Raw genomic sequence first — 22,661 nt, forward strand, 5'->3', positions numbered from 1 at the left:
TTGATTGGATCTTTATGTCCGGCAACAGACACCAGAGGAGTAGTGAGCCCCTAACGCCTTGCTCCCATGATAGACTTGGTACACAACAGCAACTGAATAGAAAGCCGGGATGCAGAGTGGAGTCCCCGAAGCAGGCTACAGCTGTCTGTCATACAAGTAAAGACTAGGAACACCTAGAGAGAGGCATTCCAGGGTAACTAAGTACTGGAGTGCTTCGCACCTAAAGGCGCATTGGAGGAGTCGTTCAGTAAGGTACATGTTGGCGGAGTGTGGAAGGGAGAATCCTATCCTGCCTGGAGGTTGGCTGGAGCCCTGACCTGGAGAACACAGTACGGAGGCAGGCAGTTTTGTGAACTGCAAACAGTGAGTAAAGCTTTGGAACCGCACACTCTGGTGTCCTCCAGGTTTTCCCGCACCACTACACCTGGGTACCAGCCTCCATACCATTCTGTGCCTCTCCTCATCCATTGCACCTACACTGCCCTGGGACTACAGCTCCACCTGTAGGGAGCTTTACCATCTCTTGTGCACCACACCATCAGTCCCAGCGGATCTGTATGCAGCATTGGCTTACCATCTTACTTGCCAAACACCACGGGTGGCGTCACGAACTATTCATATAAACTTTAACATCACCGCCATTGATATTGGATGCCCAGGGCCACGGACCGGGTAACCGCTGCTGTGACACATTCCCACCTTGACACCGGCCCGGTACCGAGTACCCCGCTGCCCTGGGTGTGCGAGGGCGACCCATAAACATGTGACATCGTCTTAATAAAATCCAGTCTAGTAATAAGGACAAACGTCTAAATGGAGACCAGCAAATAAATGAAGACACTGGAGAAAGTTTTATCGTGACTTGCCAGTTTTCTGAAATTTGTGACTTATTATAATTTTTCAACACTCTCAGGGGTTTTTAAAAGTGAGTGTGGCTTAGCAAAAAAGGCAGCCTAACAAATTCACCATAATTTTTCTACTTCCTATCACATATTAAGACACAAATCTGCCCCAGACCATGACTTGCATAGATTTGATAAAAGATGAGAAAAATGTTTTAAGAGGCTTAGGCTCAGTGTCCCTGTTGATCAGAACAACTAGTTAAAATTCAGACTTAATTTTTTTAACTGTACCAGAAAAATTACAGTGAATTTTGATCGATAGCCACAGGCAAAAAATACAACAGTTTCTCTGGGATCTCTCCTTGTGAAGAGAGACATGCCTGATATACCAGTGAAGGGATACTTACTGTATAGGCCATGCAATGCTCCTCTGGGGAATTTAAATATTAGGATTGCTATTTCCAATAGGCAGTGCTTTTTTTGAGCCAGTATGCGACGGTACGGCGTACCGGAAATCTGATGGTGCTTCAGTGGGGGAGGGGGAGCGGCGGCAGGAGCCGGTGGCTGGGAAGTCATACTCACCCCTCCCGTGCCTCCCTGAACATCCCCTGCATCCTCCTTGTCCCAGCACTGACAGCTTCTTCCTGCCTTCAGTGGTCACATGGTACCATTCATTAAGCTCATGAATATGGACACCCATGGGCGTGGAAGCATATTCATGAGCTTAATGAGCGGTACCATGTGACCGCTGAAAGCGGGAAGAAGCTGTCAGCGCTGGACAATGGAGGATTCAGGGATGTTCAGCGATGGCACAGCAGGGTAAGTATGAAGGAGGAGGACGGGGGGCTGCACAGAGGAGAACAGGGGCTGCACAGGAGGACGGGGACTGCACAGAGGAGGATGGGGGCTGCACAGAGGAGGACAGGGGCTGCACAGAGGAAGACGGGGGCTGAACAGAGGAGGACGGGGCTGCACAGAGGAGGATGGGGGCTGCACAGAGGAGGACGGGGGCTGCATAGAGGAGGACGGGGGCTTCACAGAGGAGGACGGAGGCTTCACAGAGGAGGACGGGGGCCGCACAGAGGAGGACGGGGGCTGAACAGAAGAGGATGGGGGCTGCACAGAGGAGGACGGGGGCTGCACAGAGGAGTTCAGGGGCTGCACAGAGGAGGACAGGGGCTTCACAGAGGAGGACAGGGCTGCACAGAGGAGGATGGGGGCTGCACAGAGGAGGACGGGGGCTGCACAGAGGAGGTCGGGGGCAAATATTGCATACCGGCAAATATTTTTTTACAAAAAAAGCCCTGCCAATAGGTGACACTAGATTCTAAGTCCTCTTCCTCTCTGAAGAGGCAGTTTGCTAAATTGAGATTCTGGTTAGTCATGTCGCAAGGTTTCCTAAAAGGTCGATATTGACTTTTAGGATTGCTACTTCCAATAGATGGCACTAGACTTAATCCTTTTCCTCTCTGAAGAGACAATTTGCATTATCTACATTGCATTTTTTCTAAGACCTATTGTTCCACAGATTAAAAAGTAAAATTAGCAAAAATATGACTACACTTGTTTAACTGAAACATCTTCCATGACACATGTGAAAATAGCCTAAAGCTTACTTTGCAATTCAATAATTGCCTTTATAAAAAGCAAGTAACATTGCTTCTTGGAAACAGCAAAACAAGTGCTGGAAATTCCAGCATTGCAGCTCAACCACACAAAAGCTGCCTTTGAAATCCCAGCTCTGTCTGCTCTGAAAGCCATGGAGTGCAGCTATGTAGATGACCTTTACGACTGGCATTGCCCAATGTCTGCTGTAAGTCAGCCACTGATTGATATCCAAGACTGAAAAGAATACATATATATGCATATATCAGTATTTGGTATATACAGTGGGGAAAATAAGAGTTTGATACACTGCCGATTTTGCAAGTTTTCCCACCTTCAAAGAATGGAGAACTCTGTAATTTTTATCGTAGGTACACTTCAACTGTGAGAGACAAAATCTAAAAATAAATATCAGAAGTCACATAGTATGAATTTTAAATAATTAAATTGCATTTTATTACATGAAATTAGCAAAAAAATGCAACAAGAGGAAATCAAAACATCATCTACTCTACATCTACATCTACTCTAAAATTGTATCAGCTCAAAAGGAGTCCTCACTCAGCTCTATTGACCAAACAATAAAAACAATATGGGTCTCTGAAAATGGCGACACAAGTAAAATGTTTGTTCTTCCAAATTTGCTAACTTTTTTAATCACTTATCAACAATCAAAATGATGCATGTTTGGTATCACCAGAATTGTACTGACCTGGAGAATCATATCGCTAGGTCATTTTTACAATTTATAATGAACACTTTAAAAACCAAACCCAAAAAACAACAATTGTGCTATTTTTGCAATTTTTGCAGCCATTTTAATTTTTTTTTCCTGCTTTACAGTACCAGTACGTGAAATGATAAAATGGATGTTGTCATTCAAAAGTACATCTTGTCCTGCAAAAAACAAGCTCTAATACGTTTATGTGGAGAGAAAAAATAAAAAAGTTATGACTCTTGGAAGAAGGGGAGAAAAAAAAGTACAAAAAATGTAAAATCATCTGGTCGGGAAATGTTTGACTTCTATTAATCCACACAATCATAATTTACAACTGACATTTATTTCTGATGTTTTTGAACACAGCTCTGATCACATATTCCATCGTTGGTTGCATACATCTGCCACTGTAAATGAAAAGTCTACTAGTTGTTCATATTTTTGTGGGCCGCACTTGTATTGGAAAGTGAAGTCTACTAATACACTTAAAGGGGTTGTCCGGTCCAAATGGATGAGTCTGCAATCACTCTGTGTGACTGCAAACATGAATCCCTCCAGTGCATGCACTGTGCGCTGCGAGCATTCGCCAGTTTTTGAGTTGGGACTGGAGGGTATGTATGCATTATACATACTCCCTGCCAGTGGGCACAGCCTAGCTTCCACACACTTGTTGGCCACTACTTGGCCACACCTATTGCATGGCTGCTTTGCTAGACAGGATGAGGCCTCGCTCTATACAAGTGTATGGAGCGAGGCCGCACCCACTAGACGGGCCTTGGCCAGGAGTATGTATATCACATACGTACCCTCCGGTCCCGGCTCAAAAACCAGCAACTCCTCACAGATCACAGTGCGTGCGCTGGGGGGTTCATAAGTCTGCAGTCACACAAAATGACTGTAGAATTATTGATTTGGACAAGACAACCCCTTTAACCCCTTCACCCCCAAGGGTGGTTTGCACGTTCATGACCGGGCCAATTTTTACAATTCTGACCACTGTACCTTTATGAGATCATAACTCTGGAACGCTTCCATTGATCCCAGTGATTCTGACATTGTTTTCTCATGACATATTGTACTTCATGTTAGTGGTAAAATTTCATTCAAATAACTTGCGTTTATTTGTGAAAAAAATGGAAATTTGGCAAAAATTTTGAAAATTTTGCAATTTTCCAACTTTGAATTTTTATGCCCTTAAATCACAGAGATACGGCACACAAAAAACTTGATAAGTAACATTTCCCACATGTTTACTTTACATCAGCACAATTTTGGAACCAAAATTTTTTTTTGTTAGGAAGTTATAAGGGTTAAAAGTTGACCAGCGATTTCTCATTTTTACAACACCATTTTATTTTTAGGACCACATCACATTTGAAGCCACTTTGAGGGGTCTATATGATAGAAAATACCCAAAAGTGACACCATTCTAAAAACTGAACCCCTTAAGGTGCTCAAAACCACATTCAAGAAGTTTATTAACCCATTAGGTGCGTCACAGGAATTTTTTTGAATATTTAAAAAGAAATGAACATCTAACTTTTTTTCACAAAAAAAATACTTCAGGTTCAATTTTTTTTATTTTACCAAGGGTAACAGGAGAAATTGGACTGCAAAAGTTATTGTTCAATTTGTCCTGAGTACGCTGATACCTGATTTGTGGGGGGAACGACTGTTTCGGCGCATGGCAGAGCTCAGAATGCTAGGAGCGACTTTTTCAATGCAAAATTGGCTGGAATTCAGATCGGACGCCATGTCACGTTTGGAGAGTCCCTGATGTACCTAAACAGTGAAAACCCCCTACAAGTGACCCCATTTTGGAAACTAGACCCCCCAAGGGCTTTACAGAAGTTTATAACGTACAGCGGTACAATTAAAAAATCATATTTTTTCCACAAAAATGATCTTTTCACCCCAATTTTTATTTTACCAAGGGTAACAGGACGCTAAAAGTTATTGTGCAATTTGTCCTGAGTATGCTGATACCCCACATGTGGGGGTAAACCACTATTTGGGCGCATGGCAGAGCTCGGAAGGGAAGCAGCGCCATTTGACGTTTTTGGCTGGAATTGAGATTGGACATCATGTCGCGATTGGAAAACCCCTGATGTACCAAAACAGTGGAAACCCCCCACAAATGACACCATTTTAGAAACTAGACCCCCTAAGGAACTTATCTAGATGTGTGGTGAGAACTTTGAACCCCCAAGGGCTTCACAGAAGTTTATAACATAAAGCCGTACAATTAAAAAATCATATTTTTTCCACAAAAATGATCTTTTCACCCTCAATTCTTATTTTTCCAAGGGTAACAGCACCCTAAAAGTTATTGTGCAATTTGTCCTGAGTACGCTGATACCCCACATGTGGGGGTAAACCACTATTTGGGTGCATGGCAGAGCTCGGAAGGGAAGCAGCGCCATTTGACGTTTTTGGCTGGAATTGAGATCGGACACCATGTCGCGATTGGAAAACCCCTGATGTACCTAAACAGTGGAAACCCCCCACAAATGACACCATTTTGTAAACTAGACCCCCCAAGGAATTTATCTAGATGTGTGGTGAGCACTTTGAACCCCCCAGTGCTTCACAGAAGTTTATAACGCCCGGGCGTGAAAATAAAAAATTCGTATTTTTTCCACAAACATGATCTTTTAGTCACCATTTTTTTTATTTTCCCAAGAGTGACAGGAGAAATTGAACCCCAAAAGTTGTTGTCCAATTTGTCCTGAGTACGCTGACACCCCATATGTGGGAGAAAACTACTGTATGGACACACGTCAGGGCTCGGAAGGGAAGTAGTGACGTTTTGGAATGCAGACATTGATGGAATGGTCTGCGGGTGTCATGTTGCCTTTGGAGAGCCCCTAATGTACCTAAACAGTGGAAACCCCCCACAAGTGACCCCATTTTGGAAACTAGACCCCCTAAGGAACTTATCTAGATGTGAGGTGAGCACTTTGAACCCCCAAGGGCTTCACAGAAGTTTATAATGCCCGGGCATGAAAATAAAAAAATCGTATTTTTTCCACAAACATGATCAATTAGTCCCCAATTTTTTCATTTTCCCAAGGGTAACAGGAGAAATTGGACCCCAAAAGTTGTTGTCCAATTTGTCATGAGTACGCTGACACCCCATATGTGGGAGAAAACTACTGTATGGACACACGTCAGGGCTCGGAAGGGAAGTAGTGACGTTTTGGAATGCAGACATTGATGGAATGGTCTGCGGGTGTCATGTGCGTTTGGAGAGCCCCTGATGTACCTAAACTATTGAAACTCCCCACAAGTGACCCCATTTTGGACACTAGACCCCCTCACGGAACTTATCTAGATGTGTGGTGAGCACTTTGAACCCCCAAGTGCTTCACAGAAGTTTATAACGCTCGGACGTGAAAATAAAAAAATCATTTTTTTCCACAAAAATGATATTTTTGCCCCCAAATTTTTATTTTCCTAAGGGTAACAGGAGAAATTGGACCCCAAAAATTGTTTTGCAATTTGTCCTGAGTAGGCTGATACCCTACATGTGGGGGTAAAACACTGTTTGGGCGCATGGCAGAGCTTGGAAGGGAAGGAGCACCATATGACTTTTTCAACTCAGAATTGGCTGAAATTGAGATCAGACGCAATGTTGCATTTGGAGAGCCCCTGATGTGCCCAAACAGTGGAAACCCCCAATTCTAACTCCAACCCGAACCCCAACACACCCCTAACCCTAATCTCAGCCCTAGCCCTAACCCTAGCCCTAACCCTAGCCCTAACCCTAACCCTAACCCTAGCCCTAACCCTAGCCCTAACCCTAACCCTAGCCCTAACCCTGGCCCTAACCCTAGCCCTAATGGAAAAATGGAAATAAATACATTTTTTTTATTTTATTATTTTTCCCTAACTAAGCGGGTGATAACGGGGGGTTTGATTTACTATTTGTGGCGGTTTTTATGTTTGGCAGCTGTCGCACGCTAAAAGACGCTTTTTATTGTAAAAATAGTTTTTGCATCACCACATATTGAGAGCTATAATTTTTCCGTATTTTGACCCACCGAGTCATGTGAGGTCTTATTTTTTGCGAGACGAGTTGACGTTCTTATCGGTACCATTTTTGGGCACGTGACATTTTTTGATCGCTTTTTATTCCGATTTTTGGGACGCAGAATGAACAAAAACCAGCGTTTCATGAATTTCTTTTGGGGGGGTGCGTTTACACCGTTCCGCGTGCGGTAAAATTGATAAAGCGGTTTTATTTTTTGGGTCAGTACGGTTACAGCGATACCTCATTTATGTAGTTTTTTTATGTTTTGTCGGTTTTATGCAATGAAAACTATTTTATATAAAAAATAATTATTTTTGCATCGCTTTATTCTGCGAGCTATAACTTTTTTATTTTTTCGCTGATGATGCTGTGTGGCGGCTCGTTTTTTGCGGGACAAGATGACGTTTTCAGCGGTACCATGGATATTTATATGCGTCTTTTTGATCGCGCGTTATTACACTTTTTGTTTGGCAGTATGATAATAAATTATTATTTTCTGCTTCGTTTTTTATTTTTATTTTTTAAGGGGTTCGCTAAAGGGGTTAACTAATGGGACAGTTTTATAGGGCAGGTCGTTACGGACGCGGCGATACCTAATATGTGTACTTTTATTGTTTTTTTTTTTATTTTCAAAAAATGAATTTATTGGGGAATATATTTTTTTTTTTTTTGCTAATTTATTTGGCGATTTTTTTAAATTTATTTTTACATTTTTTTTTTATTTTTTTTTTACTTTATTACATAGTCCCAGGTGGGACATCACTGTCCTGTGACAGATCGCTGATCTGTCACATCACAGATCACTGTGACAGATCAGCAATCTGTCACAGGCATTGAAGAAGACTTCCTCTTGCCTGCACTTTGCAGGCACTGAGGAAGCCAGCTTCCTCAGGTCCCCGAAGGCCCCTGTCGCCATCTTGGATTCGGGGGCCTGGAGGATAGGAGCCCCCCGCAGCAGCGCTGCACATTGCGCTGCCGTGGGGGGCTCAGGGAAGCACGGAGGGAGCCCCCTCCCTGCCGATGCTTCCCTTTAACTCCCGGTACACCGCGATCATGTTTAATCGCGGTGTGCAAGGGTTTAACGTGTCGGGGGCGGTCCGTGACCGCCCCTGACACATAGTGCCGGGTGTCAGCTGTGATAATCAGCTGACACCCGGCCGCGATCAGCGGCGCTCACCACGTGGGCGCCGCTGATCGCGGTAGACGTACTATCCCGTCCACGGTCATACGGGCCCGGGTACCGTGGACGGGATAGTATGTCGGATGTCAGGAAGGGGTTAAAGAAATGGGATATCCAGGGAAATTAAAAATGTCCATGGAAATTCCAGTATAGGTTTTAGCACAAATCAAGTCCATGAAAATCATTGATAAGTTAAGATCATTTTCCAACATATAGACGTTCACTGAATGCATAGAGTAATTTTAGCTTGGTTGGAAGAGGTGTCTTACATGACAATGTTACAAAAAACTCACTATGCTGTCAGCAGTCTCTCCACTGTTTATCACTATACTGCTGTCAGCTTGATCTCTCCTCTCTTCATTTATACTGATCTCCTCCCTCTTGCTCAATATCCTACTGTGTCTCGTCTCCAATGGTAGCTTGGTTAAATAGGAGTATATATAGTTAATAAGATCATGCTATATAATGAATTTATAACACTAGACTTATACTTACTGATAATGATATTTAATGGTAATTATTAATAACACTAAATTAGCCAAATTTACCCATAGCACAACCCACAAATGGTAGACCAGAGGTTGAGCCCAATGGAGGGGTGCTTGAAAGTAAACAAGTTATATGTCACCTTTTGACGGACTGTATAATATCTCTTTAGCTGGTTCTATACTAGGTTTTATTTACTCACCAAAGGTTTCATTTCATCTTCATCTTTGAAATAATAGAGCTGGTCTCCCTTGAGAACAAACCAGCGCGTGTGCCAGGTTTTGACAAAACCTCCTTGCTTCCGGAGCCATCCACACTTAATTGCGTTCTGCCGTCCTTGGCCAGTTTGGTGGCTCTCCGCAGAGACATTGTAGTCGTCCATGATCAGACTTATAGACTTTTCTGTTAAAGTAACAAGAGAAGAGCAAAATAAAATACATGAAATCATCTTTGCTCCATAGGAAAGAGAAAAAAAAATGTTTCCTCAGTAGAGATAGAACAGTAAAACAAATAGTCCCTGACAACAAAAGTTGCGCTGCAAGGGCTCCTACTGTATTCTTCAGACTTATCTCCATGCCAGTGGCAGTCAGCGGGGAGCTAACCTACTTTTAAAAGTGTGGTTTATCTCTAAAAAGGCAAACAAAGGAAAGGAGCAAATCATGGATGTCAGGTATTATGGATCTCAGCCAACCTTTCCCTGCAGTTCCTCTTCCTCGAAGAGAATACTGTGCACGCGGTCACGTTATGTGCTATTTCTGCTATCTCGGTATTTTGCACTTTGGTATATTTTTGAGAAACTAACAATTTGATCAACCCATCAACTTCCATGGTGACCTCATTTTTGTGGATCCTTTCACTATGGAATGTTCTTGATCAAACCAAGGAATAAAGAATATTGATTTAGATATTAGCTAAATCCTCCAAACATATTCAAGTACTATTGGACACATAACAAATTGACTTAAAAAAGGACTTCTCATATTTAGCAGCCGTGTCAAGACATTGTCTTCTTTTCATTCAGTGATGCACAAACAGCATCTCAGGTGATGCAAAATTTTGGGGGGGACGTTCCTTTTTCCTCATGTATGTCATGTGAAGATTCCACCTAAAATGTTGTGTCACATGAGATTGGGTGAAGAAAGACACAGTACGTCCGTGTTACAATGGCTGTTTGTAGATTTCTGAGTTAAGAGAGGACATTATCCAAATATGGCTGCTAAATATGACTCTTTTAACAAATCTGCAAAGTCTATAACAGCTTACTCGTCCCTACATTGCTTGAAAATTGTATTTGTATCTTCAGTGACAGAGCAGAGGAATCAGTCCAAACTAGGAATCAGTAACTAAGTGCTACTGATACTGAACACTGGTAAAGCACAATTGTAGGCAGTGTTGGTATACAGTATAAAATAATAAAGATATTTAAGTAGCGGGAAAATAATTATACACATTGAAAAGAACAGTGTAGACAAGACATGGACAGAGTGCGGCTCGCTGGTCATATTAAGGCCTTTGAATGTTCCTTTCCGGCCTTTAAACAGGAACAGCCAAAGGGCTGGAAACAATGGCATGCTGCACCCCATGATTAATCTTATCTCTCGGTGTCAGAATATAACTGGTAGTTGCATCCTCAGGATGCAGATACTGATGAACTCAATGGTGGAGCAGGGAGGTATTGGCTCCCTGCTGCACCATTCAGTCTATATGACAGTAGGCACAATAACATCGCTAAATCACGCCTGGAATGTGGAATCTCAGACCAGAGCAGCGCATCGGAGGGAGTGGGGTTATGCAAGTATTTTGTTTTTTAACTAGCAGTTAATATTTGTTGGAAACTATAGGGCTATCATATCATATGTGGGTGGATAGGGGGGATATAGGGACATCATTCTGTAGGTGGGTGACAATAGATTATTTTTTCCCTGCAATGCTAATATAGGGGAAATATTTGATCACACAGTGTGGACATCAACTTACCGGCCAAGTTTGATCCGCAAAATGCTCTTGATCTCACAGACCGGAGACACGGATCTGTTTTTAAACTGATGTATGAAAGGATCAATGAACTTTTATGGGTCAGTGTGCTGTCCAAGAAAACACAGACAATACACAGACATGTAGAACAGATGTGTGAATGTAGCCAATTACTAAGGGTACATGCCCAGGATCAAGAACTGCTGCGGGTTTGACGCTGCGTATTTATACAGCATCAAACCAGCAGTGGGCAGCTGTTACAGCATAGAGGATGGGATTTCTAGAATTCCCATGTCCAGTATATGTCCATAGTCACCTACGGATCACCCGCGGACACTGCTGTAATAATAATGATAGGACTTGCTGGTCTACTTAGCTTTTTGAGTGGTAAATCTCCTATGTGTCTTTCTGCAAGAAGGGTTGCTTTATAGTTCAAGAAGAATGGGTTGGAATCTTACACCTGTGTTCTGAATTTTATTCGAGTATTAAAAATGTTTTATTATTTGTCAGGTTTACTGTCCCGCTGAGCTACTTACAAGTAAATATCATCTCTGAACTTCTGTCAACTTAATATTTTCTCATTTTTATGACTAAAGAAAATTATGCTGGAGTCAACCTGAATAATAGGAGCAATTCTGAATTGTAATTTGACTGCGGAAAACTGAATGGTGTGACTCTGTAATGAGGGGACTATGAGCTTATGGCTATGAGCACTTAAAATGAGGCAAGGAAACCTGGGAAGCAAATGAAAAATGTTATGCATTCAGGTTGAAATCCATTTTAGGGTGTGTGCACACGCTGCGGATTCTGGTGCGGATCCGCAGCGGTTTTGGCCCTGCGGATCCGCAGCAGTTTCTGTTGCAGTGTACAGTACCATTATAACCTATGGAAATCAAAAACCACTGTGCAGACGGTACGGATTTTTCCGCGTGGGTTTGCTGCGGTTTCTAATCCGCAGAAAGAATTGACATGTCAATTCTTTCTGCGGATTCCTCAGCGGTTTACCATCTCCTCCATTGTAGAGGTGAAAAACTGCAGGGCAAACCCACAGGCTAATCCGCAGATAAACCGCAGGTCTTTTAACCTGTGGATTTACCTGCGGATTTTGCAAAATCCGGGCGGATCAATCCGCAGACCAATCCGCAGCGTGTGCACATACCCTTACTGTTCCCAAATTGTTTGTTCTGAGATATAAGTAAGTGTCTGCTAATAGATAGACGTGCTATGTGATTGTCAGCTTATCAATTACTGATGATTTTTGTATCAGAATTCGGGGTAAAGGTAGGGAGCAGCTGGTAAGATGTGTACCCCAAGTGCTGGGTGTCAGCGGAGGAGTACACCAGCGAGCAACTCAAGGTGAAGTCCTTTCTCAGCCTGTGCCATATATGTTCTTCATGACAACATCATTTTAAAAGTTGTGTTGGTGTGTTAAGGGGGTTTTACACTAAGCGAGATCGCTAGTGATATCGCTCAAGCGACACCGATATTGTGACGCGACAGCGATCACGCTAGCGATCTCGTTAAGTGTGAAAGGTAGCAGCGACCGGACCCCCCGTCGGCTATCGCTGATCGTGCTCGAATGTGCAGGTACATTTTTCCATCGCTGACGTCCCGCTGTTCAGTAATTATCGTTGTGTTTGAAGCTTTAAAAACGATGAGCGACGTCAATAACGACTCATGGCTCAGCGACACAGGCGTGACTTACCGGCCACGCCTCCTCTTCCCTATTGGTCTTTACAGCGCTGACAATGTGCGAAATGTATCTGACAAAAAAGCTATAAAAGACAACGCTGGAACGCCTCATTCAACACTTTGTTCCCATGCATATTGGATGTTAACCGGTTTGGCTTAAACGTTCCAGTGTGAGTCGCTACAGCGTTTATATTTTAACGGCTTTCACAACGCGGTTGCTTCGGCGTCCCTATTGCAATCGCTATTGCGCTTTTATTAGTGGATTCATTTTATTCATCAAAAGAACAACTCTGTTTGCCAGGTATGTATTTCAATAGCACCATGCCTTTTTTTTTTAGAGTAATACTGTTAATGATTATTGTGTTGGCTTTATACAAATGAAGCTCTTGTTACCAAATCGTCTATTGATTTTATTTTATGTTGCAGTTTGTATATCATGAACGGCGCAGAGCGTGCTATTGTGGCTGCTGCTTTGGTGTTGGAGGCTGGTCGGCTACATGAAGAGGCACAGATGCAAGAGAGGCGGTCCAAAAGAAAGCGGCGCATGTGGACCAGAGAGTGGTTGGCGAAGAGGTCCGAATTCTCACACATGCAGCTCGTAAGAGAACTGCAGGAGAACAATCCTCAGGATTTCAAGAACTATCTGCAGATGTCAGAGGACTCTTTCAAATTTTTACTAGCCAGGGTGACGCCATTGATTGAAAGGAGAAATACCAAAATGCGAGCTGCTGTGCCGGTAGACGAACGATTGACCGTGACGCTGAGATTCCTGGCCACCGGACGATCACTGAAAGATCTGCAATTTTCTTCTGCCGTTTCTTTGTCACTGCTCAGCAGTTTGATTCCTGAAACATGCAATGCCATAGTTCAAAGCCTCAGGAGCTACATCCAGTTTCCTACAACAGTGGCGGAGTGGAAAAATATTGCCTCTGATTTTGAGCGGCTTTGGCAGTTCCCAAACTGTGGGGGGGCTTTGGATGGTAAACATGTGAGGATCACCCAACCGCCGAACAGTGGATCCTATTTTTACAATTATAAGGGCTATTTTAGTGTAATCCTTATGGCCCTTGTTAATGCAAACTACGAGTTCATAAATGTTGATGTTGGCATGAACGGCAGGGTTTCAGATGGTGGAGTGTTAGAACATACACTTTTTGGAGAGCGATTGACCAATTGTGACCTGAACCTGCCTCCCAACACAGAGACAACCGCCAACCTCAACTTTGTTTTTGTCGGTGATGAAGCCTTCGCGCTGCATGCGAATCTGCTGAAACCGTACCAACAAAAAAGTGTGAACATACACACAATAAAAAAGAGTTTGAATCGCATAAGCTTGGTCGCTGTCCTAGAAAGGTATCCCGTTCAACAATTACAAAAATGGGGGCGGGCGCGGTTTCAAAACTAAAATGGCTGCTCGGACATGTGCATATGGACAAAATGAACATACACACAATAAAAAAGAGTTTGAATCGCATAAGCTTGGTCGCTGTCCTAGAAAGGTATCCCGTTCAACAATACAAAAATGGGGGCGGGCGCGGTTTCAAAACTAAAATGGCTGCTCGGACATGTGCATATGGACAAAATGAACATACACACAATAAAAAAGAGTTTGAATCGCATAAGCTTGGTCGCTGTCCTAGAAAGGTATCCCGTTCAACAATTACAAAAATGGGGGCGGGCGCGGTTTCAAAACTAAAATGGCTGCTCGGACATGTGCATATGGACAAAATGAACATAGACACAATAAAAAAGAGTTTGAATCGCATAAGCTTGGTCGCTGTCCTAGAAAGGTATCCCGTTCAACAATTACAAAAATGGGGGCGGGCGCGGTTTCAAAACTAAAATGGCTGCTCGGACATGTGCATATGGACAAAATGAACATAGACACAATAAAAAAGAGTTTGAATCGCATAAGCTTGGTCGCTGTCCTAGAAAGGTATCCCGTTCAACAATTACAAAAATGGGGGCGGGCGCGGTTTCAAAACTAAAATGGCTGCTCGGACATGTGCATATGGACAAAATGAACATAGACACAATAAAAAAGAGTTTGAATCGCATAAGCTTGGTCGCTGTCCTAGAAAGGTATTCCGTTCAACAATTACAAAAATGGGGGCGGGCGCGGTTTCAAAACTAAAATGGCTGCTCGGACATGTGCATAGGGACAAAATGAACATAGACACAATAAAAAAGAGTTTGAATCGCATAAGCTTGGTCGCTGTCCTAGAAAGCTATCCCGTTCAACAATTACAAAAATGGGGGCGGGCGCGGTTTCAAAACTAAAATGGCTGCTCGGACATGTGCATATGGACAAAATGAACATACACACAATAAAAAAGAGTTTGAATCGCATAAGCTTGGTCGCTGTCCTAGAAAGGTATCCCGTTCAACAATTACAAAAATGGGGGGGGCGCGGTTTCAAAACTAAAATGGCTGCTCGGACATGTGCATATGGACAAAATGAACATACACACAATAAAAAAGAGTTTGAATCGCATAAGCTTGGTCGCTGTCCTAGAAAGGTATCCCGTTCAACAATTACAAAAATGGGGGCGGGCGCGGTTTCAAAACTAAAATGGCTGCTCTGACATGTGCATATGGACAAAATGAACATAGACACAATAAAAAAGAGTTTGAATCGCATAAGCTTGGTCGCTGTCCTAGAAAGGTATCACGTTCAACAATTACAAAAATGGGGGCGGGCGCGGTTTCTACACTAAACTAAAATAAAACGATAAAATAAAAAAAAAAAAAAAAGGGCATAACAAAAAAAAAATTAAACTTTGGAACCAAAATAAACTTACCTTTGACGTTGCGAAAAATCCGAAAGTTATGGAGAAAAAATATAAAAAAATTTGCACTGTTGATTCTTAAGATGATCTTAAAAATGGAGGTATTTGAAAATAACCAACGATGATGATTCTTCAAGAGGGTTGCTGAAGGACGAATAGCGAAATCTAACCAAAAATGCACTTTTGTCTCTAGGGAGAAAAATGCTGGTTTAAAAGCTAACCACGGCGCTCCAGAGATTTAAACTGTAATGCTATTACGTCCTCTTTAATGACGCCGCCGGCCAATGACAGCGCAGCGGTGACCACCAATCGGCGCTTTGGGGGGCGTTGTAAATTAAACGCTGAAGCACGCCCACCGAGGTCTGAATCGTTTTTTGTTTAGTAATGTGAAAGGTACTCAACGAGCAACGAGGTCGCTATGCAGATCGCTGATCTCTCTAGAGTCGTTGACGAGAGTGGACTGTTTGAAAGCTATCTAGCGATCACGTAACGACACAACAGCGATCTATGCCTGGTCGGATCGCTATCGTTATCGCTGGTGCGTTGCTTAGTGTAAAAGGCCCTTTAGTCATTGTATCCTTAACAACCAAGCTTTAAAACAAGATTAGGAAGACCAGGTCAATGTTGGACAGAGGCTATGCTGGTAGCAGAGGTTGAAAAATTCAGCTTTGCACCTGTCAAATCTATTATATATCCAGTCGTTCGATGGATTCATTACATGTTACTTAGAGGTACAGTAAAATTAGCAATAATTGCAGGAAGATCTGCCTGTACTAAGTATATATGGCCACTTTGTTTTTCCCCAAAATGTGCTGGAAGCAGCATTTTTGCTTAGTTCAATCTTCATCCCTGACTGTATTGTTATCTGATCACAATAAGCATGAACACTTAACCTGTCATTTCAAGTATACACAAGTATATGGTGAGGGATTTTTTTTAACCTCTTTGTCATTAAATGTATACATTTGGGATTAGCACTTAAACTCAACTCTCAGCCAAACAGGTACACACTGAATACATAGCTCTTCATAACGATTGCTGGGAAACTCAAAAGTCATTAGCCAAAATTCTGCACATGGAAGAAAATAGAGGCTGGAGCTTTTTTGTTTGCATTGGTTAATTATTTGCTTGAGGCTTTATCAATATTGTCATTTTTGTCCATTTTCAGTGCGTGGAGCATAGAACCAGGAAGCACCAACCAGAAACAACTATTAAAAATCAAGCGATGGGAGCAGTATTGGAACTGTGAAGATAAGTATAATTTTTATTACTTTTTTTAAGCCGAGTCCTTTTAATAATGCATTTAATTGAATGCCAAACCTCTTACCACCAAACCAAATATTAAATGGTACATCACACTTATGTTGTGACTTTTCATACCGGAATCCACAGCACTCTAACTGATAAATAGATGAATAGCCCCAACCTCAGAAGTTCCCTATCGACTATAATTGTGTTCATTGAGCCCACATGATGTCCATGATTTTGAAGTGAGAAATATCAATGCATGCAGTTATTTTTGTTGTAAGAAATGACAAGAATAAGCTCTGATACAAAGCACGTGAAATAAGTATTCAACACGTCACCAATTTTCTAAATAGATTTCTAAAGGTTCTTTTGACATAAAATTCTCAAAAGATGTCGGTAACAATTCATCCAAACCACACAGATAAAGAAATCAAACCATAGATGTCTATAAATTAAGTTACGTGTAATAATAAGAAATGACACAGGGAAAAGGTACTTAACACGCTTTCTGAAATGTACTTAATATTTTGTACAAAACCCATTGTTGCTGTTGACAGCTTCAAGATGCTTCCTGTATGAAGAAACTAGTCGCATGCATTGCTCAGATTTGATTTTGGCCCATTCTTACATAAGCACTCTTCAAATCCTGAAGGTTTTGTGGGTTCCTTCCATGAACTCTGAGCTTTAGTTCCTTCCATAAGTTTTCTATTGGATTCAGGTCAGGTGATTGGCTGGGCCATTCTAGCAGCATTATTTTCTTTCTCTGAAACCAATTGAGAGTTTCCTTGGTTGTGTGTTTGGGATTATTGTCTTGCTGAAATGTCCACCCTTGTTTCATCTTCATCATCATTTTTATCAAGAATGTCTCATTACATTTGTCCATTTATCCTTCCTTCATTTATATGACATTTTCCAGTGCCGTAAACTGAAAAACAGCCCCACACCATGATGTTTCCACCTCCAAACTTTACTGTTGATATGGTGTTTTGGGGGTGATCTGCAGTGCCTTTTTACTGCCAAACATGATGTGTACTATGCCATCCTACAAGTTCAATTTTGCTTTCATCTGACCAGACTATATTCTCCCAGTATCTCACAAGCTTGCCTAAATGTTATTGAGCAAACTTTAGACACGTTTGAACAACTAATGCCATCAGTATGTTTTGCAACAATAAGATTGCAAAGGTCTTGAGACAGCTCATTAGTTTTACCCATCATGACATATTTCTTGTGTGCAACCTTGGTAATGAGATACCTTTTCATAGGTTATAAGTTTAACCAACTGATATTATTTTTCACTAAGTGGCAGGATTGCGTTCTTATAACTGATATATTTCAGCTGGCATCATGACTCTGTGGCTTTTTGCACCTTTCTTTCTTCATGTGTTCCATACTTTTTCCCTGTGACATTTCTCATTATTACACTTAATTAATCTTAATTTATGAACATTTATGGTTTAATCTATTTGCCTGTGTGGATTGGATGGGTTTCGTGTCAATAGCTATCACGATCCATTTTTGGATTTGTGACTGCTCTGGCGCTGCTTTAATTTAAATGTTGTTTTTTTATTTCATGCCAGCAAGGGTTAATGTCAGTTTTCCATACCTGGAAGCTGCTGTGCTGCTGGTCAGCTGATGTGAGTGGTGACCACTCCCACCATCCTTTACATAGCCACATGATGCATCAGCTGACTGTTGGTGATAGATTTTTTCTCTGGAGACCAGATGAGGAGGTGGGAGCTCTCTGGTATCATCATGTATCAGCTGCTTGAGGTCCTGGTTCCGAATCGTCTGCTGTGTGGAGCTTGAAGCAGAAGCTTTATTCCGTCTTTGTCTGTGTTTGTACCATCTACAGTGGTGATGCTAGCATCCTTGTCGGCCAGTGCACTAGTCAGGGTATAGTGAGGTGACAGCTAGGGACCAGGTTCTTGATGGCAGTGGGGGATAGGCACAGGCTGTGTTAGAAGGTGCCCCATCCCTCGTTCCCTTCCTCCCCCTTTTTCCATCCTCGTTGTTGGTGTTGTGCCGTCCAATGGTTTGACCCTTGTGGGTCGTGACTAATGATGAGCAAGTATACTTGTTACTCAAGATTTCCCGAGTATGCTCGAGTCATCTCCGAGTATCAAGATGTGCTCGGAGATTTAGCTTCTGTCACTGTAGCTGCATGATTTGCGGCTGCTTGACAGCCTGAGTACATGTGGGGATTTCTTAACAAAAAGGCAATCCTCACATGTAATCAGGCTGGCTAGCAGCCGCAAATCATGCAGCTACAGCCACAGAAACTAAATCTCCGAGCACATCCAAATACTCGGTGATCACCCGAGCATGCTTGGGAAATCTCGAGTAAAGAGTATACTCGCTCATCACTAGTCGTGACAGTACAATAGCACCTTTAGAAATACATTTACCAAGAAAATTTGTGATGTGTTCAATACTTATTTCACCTGCTGTAAAGAGAACAAAGCTTAAAATTGTTATTCATCAATTTGCAGGTCCCTGTTGAACCAGTCACATGTTTCTTTGCTTTAAGGGCTCATCACCACTGTGACCATTGATTGATCTTGGTTATGTGCCATCCCTGCTGCAAGAGTTAGCTTAGCAAGGAGACTAGTGTGGGATCAAAGCAGCACTACAAAGGAGCAGCAGGGATGGTTTGGCGAGTATTGTTTTTTTTTATCTTATGATAAGCTGGTTCTTAAAATGGAGTGGACCTAGTTAGTTTTCCAATTCACATGTTCTTAAATTAACGAATACTGAGGCATAGTTAACATATGGACAGGTTGTTCTCTATGAATACAGGGCTCAGGTGTTTCTGTCAACCTCATACACAGTGAATGGAGCAAAAAAGTGCACATTCGACTGTCATTTGATTCATTTATGGATAACATATCCTCCTGCCATAACTTTTAATCTTATGAAAATCCATTTTAGAGTTGGTATTAACTAAAAATCAAATAGTAAATCGTGAAAGACAAACATCTTTAACATACTTTGGATCTGGTTGGTTTGTGCGTTTATTTGACAGGATGTTAACAGTACTAATTCAAGTTATATATGCTGTTATAGTTTATTTCTAAAGTAAAATCTAAATGTCCCCCTTATAATTTATATTAATTTATCGCTTGTGATAAAGGTGGAACCTGTGCTTGCAAAGGGTCAGAGAAAATAAAGTAATGAAAATGATAAATGCTGTAATCTCTGTATGAAGTCTTGTGAAAAACAAAACATTTTTCTTTTCAGTGCAGTGTGATAGAATTTACTGTTCCACATGCTGCTTTAATACAAACATCACAATACTGGTGGAGGCGTGGGATGAGATAAGGCAATGGTCATATGTTCTATCTTGAGTTCCCAAAATTTATTTTCTTTTAAGTGTTATTGTATACTATTTATCTATCACAGCTGTACACTATGGTTCCTCCTTACTAATAGTTATGATATGTTTTTTTTATTGAAGTCCAGTGTTTTAGAACATTCCCATTACCCACGCATTTCAAGACTTTTGAGCATTTGTATTATATTAATAAAAGCCATTTCTTTGAGACACTAAATTATGTAGTATAAAAGGAGATGATGTCATCACTTTTCTAGAGGATATTCTAATCAACCAGCAAAGGTTTCTATAATTTAGATAAGTAGAAACATTTGCAATTAGTGATTATTGAATCAGACGAAATTTGATTTTAGCAAATCACACAAATTTAACATGGAAATTAGATTTATATCAAAGATACTTGGCACTAATTAAACATTCCTTATTATGCTCTGTAAAAATAACTAATGCTCACTTCATTGGTCCCGTTTCCCCCACATCCCACCACCCAAACCCACGCGCTTCTTTTTTTGCCTTCCCCAATTGCATGTATTCTCTTTGGCCTATAAACCAGGGCTTCCAGAGCTGTGTAGGCCTCTTACATTACTGCTCACCATGCAATCATTGTGTGTGCTGTGATTTCTGTGTTATGATATGTGTTCCCCATGGCCTAGTCAATGACTCAGGAGATGCATGTTGTGACTACAGTATGTGACGTACTTCACTACTTCACGGGAGACATTGTTGTCAGAGGCCTACTTGGCAATAGAAGCCCCAGAGAGCAGCAGGGAAAAACAAAAAGGGGCACAGAGGATTGGATGGCAAACTGCAGGTGCGGTCAAACAGGTGACTGGTGAGGTTAGTATTATTTTTTTTACCTTTTTGCCATCTCCTCCATGGTTCAGCAAAATGATGGCCAGCTGGCTGCAATTTTGCTGAATTTGCGAGGAGTAAATTGCAAAATAATTCTTGAGAATTTAAATATTTGTAAACTTCAAGAAGCTATATACAGTATTATTTAACTGCTTAGTGATCCCTATTACAAATATATGGTAAAAATACACGATTGTAGGTAGCTAGGGATGGGCGAATCCTGAAATATTCGGAATCGCTAGGCTGTAACGATTCCTACTTGGAAACTCGCTATTCGTTGCAAGTCTAGCGAGTCCAATGTTAATGAATGGGGATGCGAGTTTTGCAGCGATTCCTGTGCTGGGGAGGAGGAGAATGGGGATGCAGATTTTTTTTTTTGCAGAGTTTCTTAGCGATTTTGTGTCAGCAGCTGGACACAAAATCGCTAAGAAACTAGGATTTCTTGTATTAAACTGTTAAAAAACTAGCTAGGAGTTCTCTCTCTCTGTTTTGCAGCGATTCCTGTGCTGGGGAGGAGGAGAATGGGGATGCGAGTAGAGAGAGAGAGAGAGAGAGAGAGAGAGAGAGAACGAACTCCTAGCTAGTTTTTTCACAGTTTAATACAAGCAATCCTAGTTTCTTAGCGATTTTGTGTCCAGCTAGGACACACAAAACTAGCTAGGAGTTCTCTCTCTCTCTCTCCCCTCCAGCACAGGAATCGCTGCAAAACTCTCATCCCCATTCTCCTCCTCCCCAGCACAGAATCCCCCAGCACAGGAATCGCTGCAAAACAGAGAGAGAGAACTCCTAGCTAGTTTTTTCACAGTTTAATACAAGCAATCCTAGTTTCTTAGCGATTTTGTGTCCAGCTGCTGACACAAAATCGCTAAGAAACTCTGCAAAAACTAGGATTGCCATTCATTTGCATTGGACTCGTTACTGTGCGAGTAATCGCTTGGAAACTCGCAGAGTACCGACTCCTGCGAGTCCCCTACTACTCGCAGAGTAATGAGTCCTAACGAGTAGATTCGCCCATCCCTATAGGTAGCAATAAAACTCACATTCCATTGCTGCTCATGTTTCCATATGCAAATGAGAATAATGATGACCCCTCTACACTGTGACATCCCTTCAGATATTTGTACACAGCTATTAAGTCTCATCTTAGCCTTCTTTTTTGCAAGCTAAACACTTTTGCAAGCTAAACGTTCCTAGATCCTTTAACCGTTCCTACTATGAAATACTTTGCAGTCCACTCACCATCCTGGTCGCTCTTCTCTGAACTTGCTCAAGTTTGTTGTCTTTTTTAAAATGTGGTTTTCATGTCACGTGTGACTGGATACACTGCCTCCAGCAGGGCAAATTTCTATAACACCCGTGAACCTGGATACACCGCCTCCAGCAGGGCGAATTTAAACAGAGTTAAGGGAAACTCCGAGGAAACCGTTACAATGGAGGGCCCTGCAATAGGGAACGGGGACGTGGAGACCTCTTGCACTCCCCTGAGTCAGTGTCCCTACACTCCTGATGATCCCTAAGCAGGTTCCGCACCTGGCGACGAGCTGGATACCTCAAATCCCTAGCTCGCCCTGCACCTATCCCTTTCTAGTGAATTGGACGGTGCAGAAACTAATCCCACCACTGCACTAATACACACACAAGGAAAGTCACAAACAGGGAAAAACACCACTTAGCTTAGCTCTGTTACTATTGCTCCCAGCAACAGAGTACAACACCAAAGTTCAGCTTCCCTGAATTCAGCTTCCGCCTGAAGCAATTACACCAGAGATCCCCTGAGCTGCAAGGAAATCCTCTCTGTCGTTCTTTCCTTCACCAGACTTGGTTGGAAATGAGCAATATCACCATCCGGGAGTGAGACCACCTGCAACTCCTTTATAGGTAGGAGCCAGGGAATCACACCTGCTTCAT

The 22,661-nt window shown here is 42.1% G+C and overlaps 1 protein-coding gene across 4 annotated transcripts in view; it reads right to left on the bottom strand.

The window, feature by feature from the left end:
* ARHGAP24 (Rho GTPase activating protein 24) overlaps positions 1 to 22,661 on the bottom strand; it is a 1,321,765-nt gene that overhangs the window by 632,145 nt on the left and 666,959 nt on the right. For 3 of the 4 annotated variants that reach the window (XM_073541594.1, XM_073541605.1, XM_073541586.1), the window contains exon 2: positions 9,067 to 9,266. The exons of the other annotated variant lie outside the window; for it this stretch is intronic. In XM_073541594.1, the coding sequence (XP_073397695.1) occupies positions 9,067 to 9,266 (200 nt within the window). The remainder of the gene's footprint in view (positions 1 to 9,066; positions 9,267 to 22,661) is intronic. 4 annotated transcript variants of the gene reach the window in all.

Source organism: Dendrobates tinctorius, unplaced genomic scaffold (genome assembly GCF_039654945.1).
Source record: "Dendrobates tinctorius isolate UK_male_01 unplaced genomic scaffold, ASM3965494v1 ptg000011l, whole genome shotgun sequence".
Lineage (NCBI taxonomy): Eukaryota > Metazoa > Chordata > Amphibia > Anura > Dendrobatidae > Dendrobates > Dendrobates tinctorius.